Here is a 14,682-nt window from a genome sequence, read left to right as displayed (position 1 = left end):
GGATGGTGTCCCTCGGCGAGCACACTATCCGTTGAAAGGGAAGGAAGGAAGCGGCCTGGGACCTGTAAGTTAAGTACCGCCCCGGCATTTGCCTGGTATGAATGAGGAAAAACTCATTCGGGATGGCTAGCCTGAAAATTTTTACACTTTTTCGGCCAAGATCTCCCACCGGGAATCGAACCTGTGACCGCTCGCACCCAAGGCGAGAGCTCTATAGCTTTTGAACGAAAGCGAGTTTTTGAATTCTGCTTTTTCGCAATAGACTTCTACAGCGTTTCCTCGGCCGAGTTCCTTAATGGAGTGACTTCGTTAACATCTTCACAGATAACGGAGATTTTAACGGTGTTGTTCATATATAGATGTACGTTTCGTATGATCCTGTTTACTGTCTTCAGTACATTCATTTAAGCTCTCATGAAGAAAATCTAGAAAAATTTCACATATTTCTTTATTATTATTATTATTATTATTATTATTATTATTATTATTATTATTATTATTATTATTATTAATCCGTTAAGAATTATGCTTACAAAGAAATTCATTTTCACTATTATTATTCACGAACCGCTTTTAAGAATTTCATGAAAAGAAAATAGCCAATAAACTTGGAATCCGTTGTTTGTAATTACCTGTGGACACACGATGATAACAGAAATACCTGCACGCCACATTACACGACCTGCCACCGTATGACAAGTGCAAATTACAAACCTTTCATTTTCACATAATCGTACTAAATTACTGGTGTTAGATTTTGTTTTCTTTAATTAAGTAAAGGGTGAAAGTATGCTTGAACAATGCCGTAATGCATTCAAGTCTTGTTTTGTTTTCTTAAAAGGAAAGTCTTAGAAAATTGATAATGTTTTCTGTTTAGCACATGAAAGAAAAGAAGGTAAACGAATTAGTACCTAACGTGCTTTCATAATCGTATTACGTAATTCTACACCGAATCTAAAGTGGCCTCCGATGTAACAAACATCTAGTGTTCCTCAGCCGCATTTTATCATTTGTATAGATTCTAACTATACCAGGGGTTTTCAAACTGTGCGGCGCGCCTCCCTGGGAAGGCGCCGAAGATTGTTAGGGAAGGTGCAAGGACTTAGTAAAAAAAAAAAAAAAAAAAAAAAGATCTGTGTCTTGCCATTTCGAAAATTTGCCAAGATTTAATAAATTGTGTGACTCAAAACAAGTTTATATATTCCATTGACTTTGCTCAACATTTAAATATGCCGGTGTTTATTATTTTAATCCCCTCTCTGCTCGTATTTTTCTGTTTTAACATAAATATCTGACTTACCACAATTTATAATTATTTACACCGGCTAATAACATTCAAAGGTGTAGTCAGTGTACAATATAGATAACCTGTGTTAATGAGATATTTCCATTAGTGATTAATAAATGAAACATAGTTTATCATAGTGATAGGCTTTCTGTTAGAGATACATGCATATATATGTTGTTGACACATTTCATTTTTGACAGGGGTGGCGCGTTCAGATTTTGGTGGTTGAGGGGAACCTCAGCTGCAAAAAGTTTTGTTAGTAACACATCAAACCACGTAATTATTCTATTCCATTTTTAAATGCAAATCCCCCGACACCAAATGGTCAATATTTCCCGAATTGTTCCTTATTTACTAAATTATTTAAGTTTTCACTACACTTACTCTCAGTTTTTGATTTGTAACGAATAGTTTCGAGACAAGTATTTACAAAAAAGAATCAGATATGGTCTACAAAATGCTATTAACATCAGTTTACATGAGCACTAATAAGCAACAGATGGCAGCACATTTGCCTAATTTTCGGATGAATTTTGTATGCAGTGACAATATTCAAAATAGTTTAGTAAACTTCCAGGCATCAATATTCAAGCTTTGTTTTTAAAAATGAATAATTCATCATCATCATCATCACCACCATAGGCAGGCCGATAGTCAGCCCAGAAGTGTAGGAAGGGGGCCGGCTGAAGTTAGGGGGTCCGATCCAACCTTATTATAGTTCATCAACATATTATAGTTCATTTGCAAGCCTACCGTGAAAATTTTAGGCGGCCAGCAAAAATTTAGGGGGACCCAGTCCCCCCTAGACCCCCTTGGATACGGGCCTGATCATAGGTATTCTACCAATATCGGCAGGTCACTTGTCGCAACTGAGAAGCTTCCATGTTCCACGGTCTTTCACTAACCTTTTCGTCTTCACGTATGATCCTTCTATTTTGATATCGTCCATTAATTGTAGTCTCCTTCGCGCCCTCCCTCTCTTTCCTGCCACCATACCCTCTAACACGTCCCTCATGATACAGTTCTTTCTTGGCCAATGTCCCAACCAGCTTCTCTTCCTCTTCTTAATAATATCTAAAATTAATCTTTTCTCCCCCACCATTTCTAACACCCTTTCAGTAGTTTTCCGCTCGACCTAGCTAATTGTCTCCAATCTTCTTCACACCTACATTTCGAAAGCTTCCGCTCGTTATTTATCATTTTTGCGTAATGTCCATGTTTCTGACACATACAACACTCCACATGAAGCATTTTATAAATCTTTTTCTCAGCTCTTTATTCGAGGTCCCACAAAATAGTATATTTTTTCCCCCTAGGCTTCTTTTGCCACTGTTCCGTAACTAATAATTCGATTTCTTTTCGGAGAAAGCTTGAATATTGATGTCTTCAATTTGATTGAAATATTTTGAATATTTTCGCTCCAAACAAAATACATCGGAAGGATAGACAAAAAGTATTATACTGGTACTATTGGTTAATTGCTGCTTCTTTAATTGCATATTTATATGCCTAGGTATAAAAGAAGAAGTCCTGTGTAAGTGGGTGAATGGCTGATCAACCCAGGCCAAACCGCTTAAACTAGAAACTTGAAATTTTGACAGTGCATAGGATTTGTGATCTAAGGTACCACTAAGGAAGGATTTTTGAAAATTCAGCGGGAAAGGGGAAATATGGGGATAGTAATCTGGGAAATTCTGTAGAGTAGAGACATCAAATTTAGTATATGGACTTCCCATTTAAAATAGTTAGACAAGTGTTACCATTTTTTAAAAAAATATTTCATCTAGAAGGAAAGAAAAAGGATGGGGTTGCAATTATTACAACACGATGACCATATCTCAGAATTTTCTAAGGTTAGACACATGGAATTTGATAGGTTTTTCTTTTTCTTTTATTTAAAATAATTAAAGACGTGTTTCAGAACTTTCTTTTATGTCTTCCCTACAAGGGAAGGAAAAAGGGCGGTTGTAATTGTTATTACAGATGATCATATCACGAAATTAATTTTCGAGAAAACGGAATTTGATGTTACCACTTGCACCTATTTTCATTTGAAAAACCAAATGTTGAATCCAATATGGCAGCCGGGGTGGGTAATATGTGTCAGAGAAGCAGTACTTGATCCAGTTTCTTTTGTATATGACCACATTCATGTCCAGTTACATATAAAGAAACCAAAAGCATTTTGTGTCCGAGCGTTATAGTAGTGTATGATTGAATTCCGGATATATATGAAAGCCCATAAATAAGCAAATTACCAGTATGGGCCGCTAAAATTAGTACAATACGCATTGGACCGTGGAGAACTTTGAATTTGAATCAATTTTACAGGGGATCTTGTGAGATCTGAATATTCAGGACATTCGACAAAAATGTACTCAATACTCAAACTGACGATGATACACTCGGCTAATATAGTTGAAGATGGAATCCGAATCACCGCAATGCATTTAATACTCTGTCCCGGGAATTTAACGTGGGATCACGTATACTACAGGCCCGCGTGTGCTAATCATTATATCAGCGAATCTAGAAAGCAGGAGTCTAAAAGTATTTATGAATTCTCGAGTAGTATCCTTCCAAAAACACTGATAACAAAATCGACTTTGTTTGCTTGTCCCACTGTCTTTAACGTAATTTCCTGTTTACTTTTTCAATCCGACTGGTTTACTGGAAATAGGAACAGCAATCCTGTGACATCCCGGAGCACTTATTTGGAGATGATTGGATTTAACATACGGTTTATCTGGCGAAGTGATCCTGGCCTTAACTTTCAATCCATTTGTTAAACCTTTGTAACAAGTATATATCATACGCTGATACACGAACATATAGCATCTACTGAAATGCTCTACAAAATATATCCCTGCTTGAAAGTGTAGTTTCTTCTTTCATTTCGAGCGGTCCCGGCTTCAATTACCGGTGGGGACACTGGGTAGAAAAGGATAAAAGCTTTTTCAGGCCAACCATTCTGAGATATTTTTCTCATTCCCACTAGGGAAATGAGGGATGGTACAGTCCGCAGAAAAAACCTGCAACATGAGCATGTAAGTTTATTGTGAAATTACGCTTAACAGCCCAGGGAATCAACATACGTCTAAGTGGCACGAATCACGCCAGGATAAACTTTGGCGTCCTTCCCTTCACACTTATTTTGGGGCAAAAGACCTCACTGTTTCACAATAAACTTACATGCTCATGTTGCAGGCTTTTTGCTGCGGGCTGTGCCTAACCTGTAAGTCCCAGACCGCATCCTTCCTTTCCTTTGATCGCCGAGGAACAATATCCCTCATACGTAACGGGCTAACCTGCCCGTACATGCCGAAAGCCCACAGATCTAATTTCTAATACTTATTTCATTTCTTGGGAATATTAGTCAACAACAAAGTGGGTTCAAAACATCACTTGAAGTTTAGGCTTGAAACACAGTCACGTTTTGTAAGATGGCAACATTTTGTTCATTTGCTTGCCAATAAAATGGAAGGAAAGTGTTCTGTCATTATTATCGATATCTGAGTTATACAGTTCGTGCACAAATATTGAAAAATGAGTTATACCTTCTCCATTCACATTCCCCCATATTCAAAAAGTCTTTGTTCGGTGCGCTTGGTTCAGCTTCAAACGAGAGTTTCTTTCCGGTAAGTTGGTGTTGGATTGTATTATTAATATAAGTGAAAGGTAATTGAGTGAATTATTTTGAATGATTTGCGTGGCAATACTAGAAGAATAAGAACGTTGTTCTTGGGTTTGATTCTCTGATAGTGTTTCATCGAAGGAAATTATGGCGAGGGAATATTTTCATCTCATACCTACTCAAGACAACCCAATAAAATTTCGCATACATTATCTATATTTCATAATATTCTTCAAGGTACATTATGTTCTTGTTGTCTTGGCTGGGGCCGCCCCAGAGGGCGCAAAATTTCTCAGAAGGAATTTTTTTAAAGGAAAATTTCTCGAATTATCAACAATTTTCGCTTTTAGGTACATCAAGCACCTATGCTTATGGCATCGTTTGGAAGTTTGTTTCATTCGGAAGAAAATGACATACGAACTATGTTGATCTATGAGCAGTACTACATAATTGAAAGTCTAAAATGTCCTTTTAAAAATTCACACGTTAAACGGGTCAATAAATAAAGTATAGTTTATCCCACTTTCAACTGGTCACTAAGATCACTAACATTGTACACTTACCTGGGTGCCATCCAGCGTGAAGACCTTCCTGACTGCTCCTGTATCCAACTTGATGGACTCCGTGATGTCGGAGAGCACCTGCTCGAAGGAGTGAGCAGTCTTCTTATTGAGCAAAAGTCTCACTGCTTTGCGTGGTCTGATACCGTTCCGAATAATTGTGATTAACTTTGGTCGTATAAAGTCTCTGCCTTCCAACGGGGCTTCCCGTTCTAAACGAGGTATGGGAGGAATGTCCTGTTTTAAAGTAGTTGTGGTGTTCCACACAGGAGCCTCATTCTTTGCATAATCTAACTTCTTGAACGGCTCTGCTAAACCCGCGCACACGTAACACTGGCCTTCCTCCAACTCGTCCAAACCAGTCACTTTGCGTCCATCCGTAGTATACAAAATGCGAACGCCACTCGGAATTGTTACGTGGTCCACCAGAGCACGTGTGAGTTCAGCCAAAAGGCTCTCAAAAGTACGGAACTTCTCGGAAGTAACAGCCATCACTACACCTTTGTAAAAACGGTTGCCATTGCGATAGAAGCGCAGCTTCTTCGCCTTCTTCTCGGACGAGATCTTCATTAAAGGCGTACGGATGTTAGAGTTCTGGACACTTTGTGGACTCACGCGGCCATTACGCGACGAAACATTCACCTCCAAAGACTGCTGATTCCGCTGCGATCGCTGATCAGCTGCGCTGGTGCTTTTGCTATGTGGGCTAGAAAGAGTCTCGTGTTCCCGCTCTTCCAGCGAATGGCATGAAGATGATGAGGACGACTCTGGAGGTGGCTGCTGGTGGCTAGGGTGAGAAGACGTTGAAGTGCCTGACGTGGAGGTTTTGGCAGCCTGGGGACCTTCGGCGCTCGGTTCCTGCAACGCAGCGTCCGTCATGTTGCCATGAAGAAGAACTGTGAAGAAAAAAAAGACGTTATTAAGATTTCGGAGAAATATAAGACATAGTGAAAAAATATCACATTTATGCATCTTTTTTCAGAGACATCTAAAATTTAAAAAGCAAGTTACAGGAATTTGAAGCAGCGTTGAATGTTCGCGAGTTCCTGCCCAAGAAATCAATTTCCAAACTTCACAATCATACTCCCCTGACTTAGCACCATGCGACTTTTAGCTGTTCCCAAAATTTAAAATGTGTATTAAAACGTCTATATTTGATAACAGTCCGGACGTTCAAAGCAACGTGACAAATATGTTGAGAAGCATCTCGGGAAATGAGTTCCAGAAATATTTTCGGTAGTGGTTCAGTCGTTTAGCAAAGCGTGTTCCTTTACACGAAGAAGATTCTGAAGGTGCTAGCAGACATTACTGTGTAAGTAAACAAATATCTCTCTCTACAGTCGATTTCGGGGACTGAATCCTCACCTCCGATATATGTCTCAAAGACAATGACCATTTCGTCTTTTAGTAGCTTATAAGTGGACTGTTAACGAAACAAATTTTGAGAGAACACACAGCCCTCTTATAATGACATCTTACAGCAGTTTTAATTTGTGGATTTTTCCAGTTCTCTCATAAAAAGCATGTACGCCATTAAAAAGTAACAGAAATAACACTTGAAATAAATAAAATGAACATCAACTGCAAAAGAAGATGTAATGAAACACGCAAACCAAGTATCTAATATCTCAATCACACGTTATTTCTCCAATGAGACGATCTCCAAACATATTCCTCCACTTGCTAGCTCTTTTCGAGATTGCTTAGGTTCCCCCCTTTCGGGAGCTGTATTTCAGCTTCCTGCACGCTAAATCCGCTTTAACGTTCCTTCTTTTGACAGCAACAAAATCCATTACGTACACAGACCAACAACTACTTTCTCGATGAAATGGAATGGAACTGAGGCAATAACCAAGAACTTGCTACTTTTCTCAAACTTAAGAAGTGAGCAATGAATAAAGGCTACACTTTTAGTCTTACACAAAATACAAGTACAGGGTGGACCAAAAAAGTCACGGAGTAACAACTTTCAATAACTTTTTTTTTTTTTAAATCATTATTTGCCATTAGTTTCCATTGATATTTCACATACTTAAAGACCAAGAATGGAAGATCGTTTTCATTTATGTGTGGAATTTAATCGTAGGTAGATGCCCGCCATTATAGGCCTCTCAGATACGGTCCATGTGTAGTATACGTTTCATGACAGGGGTCAATACTTCTGGTCTGAGTGCCCGTATTTCTGCACGAATATTGTTCTTGGGCTGCTGAATTATTTGTGGTTTGTACGCATACACTTTGTCCTTCAGATAGCCCTAAACAATATTCTGTGAAATATCAATGGAAACTAATGATAAATAAAAATAATGTCTACATCTATGTTTGCATTTATCTACCTAATTCGAACTCACAGTTCAACCTGACGCTATCAAATTAGCCCTTAAACTTAATTTTGCAATACTCTCAGGGGAATATAATCATTTCAGGTTTGGTTTCGAGGCGGGGGAAGACCCTTTAATATAAGTAAGATTTCATGTTTTTCATTATTATTATTATTATTGTGATTAAAATACGTATTCGTCCCCCAAGTCAGGGGATAAATGTTCTTCTTGATGCTCCATATGACGGCAGTGCTTCCGGGTCTCAGCCACATACGGCTGTTTAGCTCTGTAAAAGCTTGATGCATATATCACGAAGATTCAGGAAATAATTCTTACACGAAAGTAATGGTCTCATATAGCCTCGCCATTGAGAAGAGACGCTAAACTCCTAATAATGTTTAGTGCATTTAAGGACTATTCCAAAGCGGATACTATGGGTCTTATGCAGAGTCGTTTTGACGTATGATTAGCGTCGTACAGGCCTGACCACTGCAGGAAACATGTTAGTCAAACTTTTTAGTATGGCCCTAATCACGCGTTAAAAGGACTCTGCATCAGGCTCTATATGTCTAATACACATGGTGGAGAGAATTGGAAGTAACAGTTATTTTCTCGCACTGTTATTCAAGATTGCGTCGAACTAGTTGACTCGAGCAAGAATAGAGAGTAAGTATGATATTTTTTGGTAAAAGAAAGTCGAAAACCTGTTGAAATTCATCAACTGTCATGTGTGTATGTATAGAACGTTCAATGATGTAAGCAGGGATGGCAAATGCATAATATATCGTGTACCAGGACAATAATTACCATATTCGGGGATCAGGCAAATTAAAAATAAATAAATAAGCTTACATTAAATTAAATGTAGAACGATAGCAATTTGAGAATACATTCTATTCTCTGAATCTTGATTACACTTCACGTATCATGGTTCCTGTTTCATATGCCTAGATCAGTTTGAGCCTGAGCTATGACCAGTTAAAAGTAACACTCGAAAACCTATAGTTTTCTAAAACTCGTCCCGGTACCAAGACCTTACCATGCACAATAAGCAACACACAATATTTTCACGGTTAAAAGTGAAGTCTCGATTCTGATATATCATAATGGCCACCTACACTACCTCTTATGTATGGAGTTAAGGTGGGAAAATACAATAAATCACATTTTAATTTTTATTCGTAGGTCGCCATTTGGCCATATCTGGTGTAAACTAACGATGGTCACTGCGGGCCAGGACAATATAAGAATCACACTTGAGGCCTCGAGATGACAGAATGTTGAATATGTGTAAGTAATATCTTTTCTGAATCTGTTCTATTTGTTGTATCCTTCTTCTCCCATATGTCTACGCCAATTACGGTTTGAGTTACGGACTTTTGAAACTGCTTAATTCTACAAAATCTGTATTTTTCTCAAAATTGGCTCTGTACCAACGGCCAACTAACTATACAGCCTATGGAACCAGAACGTTCAATACCGCGTTCACAAAAGCTCTCCATTGGCTTCTATCCTTAGCCAACTGGATCCACTTTCTTTGTATTTTCTTCTGCGAGATCCATCTTAACATTGTCCTCCCATCTGCGCATAGGTCTTCCTAATGGTCGTTTTCTGATTGATCTTCCAGTTAAAACTTTGAAAGCGTTCCTACCTTCTTCCATTCTGGCTACATGACCTGTCCACTTGAGCCTCCTAGAGTTGATGATCCTAACAATATTCAATAAACGGTATAAATTATGCAATTCCTCGTTATGAAGTTTCCGTCATTCCCATTTCTGTTGGAACCCGAATATTCTCAGGACCAATGGCCATATCTTCCATAATATTTTTTGGTAGTCAGGGGGTTGAAGAAGACATCTTTTACACTTAAAAGTCAATTCTCGATTCAGGTCGTATACATAAGATGGTCAGCTTCACTATTACTGTTACACACGAACCTAAAAATAGCACATATATTTTCGTGGGCCGTCATTTGGAAATCACTGTTGTAAACCATTTCCAACTCTATGACGTTACAATTTGTTACTACTCTTCTCTCGTATATTACTGTAATTACGAATAATAGGAATGAACTTATATTAATTTAACAATCCTTATTACTGCTGCATTTTACAGTGTGAGTTTATATAAACGAGATACCATTGTTCAGTGCACTTATTTCTGACTTTCTATATCCTCGCCGTTCTGCATTAACACATCACGAATTTACCATAAAAGTTATAATTAACAAAGAAGATAACGAATTTCCTTTTAACGCACTTTTACTGTACCTGGAATGAATTTTTAAGAAAACACCTTCAGAATTTAAAGACTATCCTGAAAGAGAGAGGAAAACCAATCAATTCCAGCTTGTTTGCAAGCGACCTTTGATGAAATTCAATCTTTCTGGAAACTGTTATGGCTTGTTGGACAACAATTTAGCACGAAACCAAGTTAAATGAGATTTTTTTGAAACGCGAGAAAAGGGGAAAATTTAGTTTAAAAATAAGAACTGCTCTTTGGAATACGCCATCTCTCGCCCTCTGGCTGTTGGTTTTCCATATTTCAGCTTCCATTCGTTCTACCTGATCGCTTGCCAAGGGAGAACAACCTCTACAGGATAATCAAGAGTAACAGGAATGGTGGTCTCCCCTTAGCATCGACTGTGGCGGCTCATTAAACAACAGGGGTGTCCCTTCCTCTGCGCTAATTGCCTTCGCGATAAACACGTGAAGTTCTCTCTCTTCTGACAGAGGATGAAGGGAAGAGGCCGCCATTTCTCTCCTCCCAAGAAGCGGAAATGAGGAAAAGGACGCTGTATTAGTTAATATGCTGAGGGGAACTCACATAGAGGAGAACTATTTCGCAAGGGGTCCCCGGACATAACTTCACTTTCCTGAAACTTCTGTTTGTGCTTTCAATTTCCATTCGCAGTAAAGAAGAGGTAATTTAGCTGAAATGAGCTCTCCTCACACTTTCCTGTCACATTTCATTTTTTATATTGTTCCTCTTCATAATGGCAATTTTTACGTAACCCTCGCAGCAACTTCAGACTGCAATATCATTACAAATAAAAATTACAAAAAAAAAAAAAAAATCTAAATTCGGACAAGAATTTTAGCAGTTGGGCTGCATATCTACAGATTCTATTCATTTGAATTCATAAGTTTTAGAATGCAAGCAATTAAAATAAAAAGGTTAAAAAAATGGATGTTTTCCTTTTCTTTCTTTAGTCAAAGTAGGATCTGTTTGGCGCAATATACTGGATACATGTGTTTCTAATTTCTTCATGGCGCTGGAGAAATTTTCTATAAAGAACTTCCTTAAATGATCCATTACAGAATTTTGTATCTCCTCAATGCTGTCAAACTCTTGTCGATGCAAGAGAATTTCGGTGTGTGTGTGTGTGTGTATGAAACGTCGAGATTGCAATATTTCTTTTTTTGCCCCAAAACTAACATTATTGTCCTGCATCAATTCGGACATTGTTATGCAATTGGTGAAACGTTGTAATAGGCAAACGAAGGGAAAGAAAATGAAATGAAATCTTTGAGTTTTACGTCCCACGCTTATGTCGGTTAGGCTAAAGGAGACGGTGATGAGGAGTAATGAAGAAAGTGGGAGGAAACGGGAGAACCCCGAGAAAACCCACCAGCACGGTGTTTGTCCACCACAAAGTTCATTTGGCGGGGGCTGGGATCGAATCCGGGACCCCAAGCACCAGAGGTGAACGCTCTACCACTGAGCCACCGCGGCCCCTAGGCAAACGAAGGGGTTGAATACATGTAATGAATGGGTATAACATAACAAACTTCGATCACTATTTGTTTCTGGTGGGTACCAACGAAATGTGAAATATGTGGAACTTACAATGGTCGTTTTGCGTTTATCCCTATAATTAGTGTTGCTCATGAAAACGGAAAGTAAGATTGCCTTGTCTTGTCTCAATTTCGCCTAATTTTATCTATGTTATCAAAATCCTTCCGCGTCTCGCGAGGATTACGAAGGGTCTGATATAAGATAATATTTAAACTACAAAGTATATTGTGCAAAAACATGCGTATTTTTAAAAGTTTATATATGTTAATACAATCTTTATTAATTTGCAGTTCTTAAACTTATTAATTATGTAATAATAAAACAAATATAAGCTACCCTTTGTGTCACCACTTTGTTGTCACTCTGTGATAGCTGCTTCTCCATATTTTATCTTAAGATAGAGATGTTCGACTACGTAACTACTGCGTTCAGTTGACAGCACTGGAAAGAAATCGGTTAACATTTAACAGTTTATGATTGTTAGTGTTCCGCATATTTCGATGTATCAATCAATTTTGATATTATCAACAACATTCCAATATTTCCGATACTTTCGATATATCGACCGAGTTATAAATAATTTGTCAACGTCGGTTTTAGATATCCAAATTTGGCTACGAACAGCCTTACTTAAAGAGCCCTAAAAAAACATTCTCGTCCCCATTTTTTCGCGTTTTCGTTCTTCATTTGATTTTTCTTTAAAAAAAAAAAAAAACAATTACAAGACAATATACTTACACAGACATGTTTATCGTATACGATCTACAGAACTCATCAAATACTGACTAAATCCGGCACAAAGGTAGAACTTCAACTATGCACGTAAAACATTTTCCTTTGTAGACATTCACTAGTTCCCCACTTATTGCTTATCATGTGAAATATTTTCTTTTGTGCACATTTGGTTCCCTGGTTATTGCTCATCATGTGAAATATTTTCCTTTGTAGATATTTGGTTCCCCAGTTATTGGCAATCATGTGAAGTATTTTCCTTTGTAGACACTTGGTTCTCCAAATACTGCTCATCATATAAAATATTTTCCTCTGTAGACATTTGGTTTCCCAGTTATTGTTCATCATGTGAAATATTTTCCTTTCTAGACATTTGGTTCCCCACTTATTGCTTATCATGTGAAATAATTTCCTTTGCAGACATTTCGTTCCTCAGTTAATGGTCATCATGTGATTTTTTTTTTCTTTGTAGACATTTGATTTCCCAGTTATTGGTGATCATGTGAAATAATTTCCTTTGCTGACCTTAAGTTCCGCATTTATTGGTCCTCAAATTAGCGTTTGGACTCAAATTTTTGAAAGAAAAAAATCCTAGTTGGTATTTACAAGATTTAAATAAAAAAAATGTTGAATTTGAAGTAGATGCAATATCTACTAGTAAGAAAGATTTGCTAAAACCATTGAAGAATTATCTTTCATTTTTTTTTTTTTTATTCAGTAAGGTACTGAATGTTATTGGGTTCGCTAAACAAATAATCTGTTGATCTTGCATTAGCAGGAAATTTACTGACTTTTTGTCACGATAACTGTTTTTAAAGTTAATTACTGAATTATGCTGGTAGCAATAACAATTTTTGTATAGTTTCGGTTTTTTTTTATTATTATTTTCATTCAAAATAAACTTACTCTCTTCTAAACGCATGATTCATTCTCGTCCTCCAACTGACAAATATTGTCAGCTATTCTAGTTGCCTTCACAATCAACTGAACTAGAGAAGGCGGTTTTCACCATTTTAAATGACGTAATAGCAGATACGCTGTATCGTTAACGTTAAAATGCTTAATCTAACTACAAAAATGCTGTGTTGATTCGTAATCCCCCACCCACACGTAGAATTACCAAATCTGCAGTAGGCGAGGAACGAGTGATTTATGACATCACATTTCCTTGTAAGCACACACCACGAACTACATGTGAAATCAACACCACACTTCATCAGCCGTAGACTGGGGGAGTGTACTTTCTATAATAATTAGTTCACGATGTTTATTCAATCTACAATAAAGATTTGGAAACAGTAGTATAAATACCGTGTTAATATATAAATATTGAACGTAACAAAACAAATTTTCATTGTTACCTTTGAAGTTGGTTACATTTTGTGGTTTTGTTTCTCATTATTCTATTGTTCTGAAAAGTGCGGTCAAACAGTAAAGCAATACAGAAACTAACATTATAAGACCTAATAGGTTTTATTCCGAGTCGTTATGACGTGTGATTACCGTCATACTAACACTAGTCATGACTGAATCATGTGATAGTCACACCCTTAGTAGGCCTATGACGTTAATAACAAGTAAGAACGACACTGAATAAGGCCAAATATTTCCAATTAATAAAGTCGCTCGATTAAAACTTACACGTCATAGGATATGACAATTTCAATGGAATGCGTATGAAATAACGAATGGAAGACAATTAGGAGTGCTCACCAGACGAGACGAAGCAGAATTTTCATGACACGACAGAGATCGTCCAAGTTCCAATAGAAAGGGAGACACTTTCACACACAACACTGCCTAAACTATTGTCTAGTAGACAATTAAAGACAATGTGGAGAAAGACTAAGAAATCATCACAACGAGAAATAGTGTCAACATAGCATAAACACTACTATCGTGTAAAAATTGTATATACAAGTTAGATAGGTACTTGTCTTTTCGGTTGGCACTTTTACAGCACCTTTGAATAAGCATTAATACTATAGCCACAAGATGCCTATCCCATCAAGGTCTTTTTGACACTCGCCCTTAAATCCCCTACAAAAGCAGCACGTATTTTTAAACTTTCCCAATGATTCTCTTCCTCAATAACCCCTTCTCCTCTCATGGTGGCGTCTTGATTATAGTCCTAAATGATGTTGTGCTACAAGTTATACACTTTTTACCTAAGTTTTTTTGGTAATAACTGGTTTAACATTTTTTCGCACCCCTGGAATTCTATAATGCACTTTTCATCATGGTTTCCCATTATGGGTACCCCTAGCACAGTGATATCCCCGCTGCTTCTCCTGAAAACACCATACCTCCAATAAAGGAAGAAAATTCTCCCCTGTATTTTTTCTCATA

At 37.5% G+C, this 14,682-nt stretch overlaps 1 protein-coding gene across 8 annotated transcripts in view; it reads right to left on the bottom strand.

Moving 5' to 3' along the window:
- The window catches only part of LOC145681280 (serine/threonine-protein kinase DCLK1-like), a 360,318-nt gene that overhangs the window by 202,506 nt on the left and 143,130 nt on the right, over positions 1-14,682 (bottom strand). For all 8 annotated transcript variants that reach the window (XR_014130757.1, XR_014130756.1, XM_081752902.1 and 5 more), the window contains one exon: positions 5,486-6,378. Coding sequence is in view for 6 of the 8 variants with exons in the window: in XM_081752899.1 (XP_081609025.1) it covers positions 5,486-6,378 (893 nt within the window). In the remaining 2 variants the exon portion in view is untranslated. The remainder of the gene's footprint in view (positions 1-5,485; positions 6,379-14,682) is intronic.

The sequence above is a fragment of the Thermobia domestica genome, chromosome 3 (assembly GCF_964235325.1).
Source record: "Thermobia domestica chromosome 3, izTheDome1.hap1.1, whole genome shotgun sequence".
NCBI classification, from domain to species: Eukaryota; Metazoa; Arthropoda; class Insecta; order Zygentoma; family Lepismatidae; genus Thermobia; species Thermobia domestica.
Note: the sequence above shows the minus strand (reverse complement) of the source record. Positions and strands in the feature narration are given on the sequence as shown.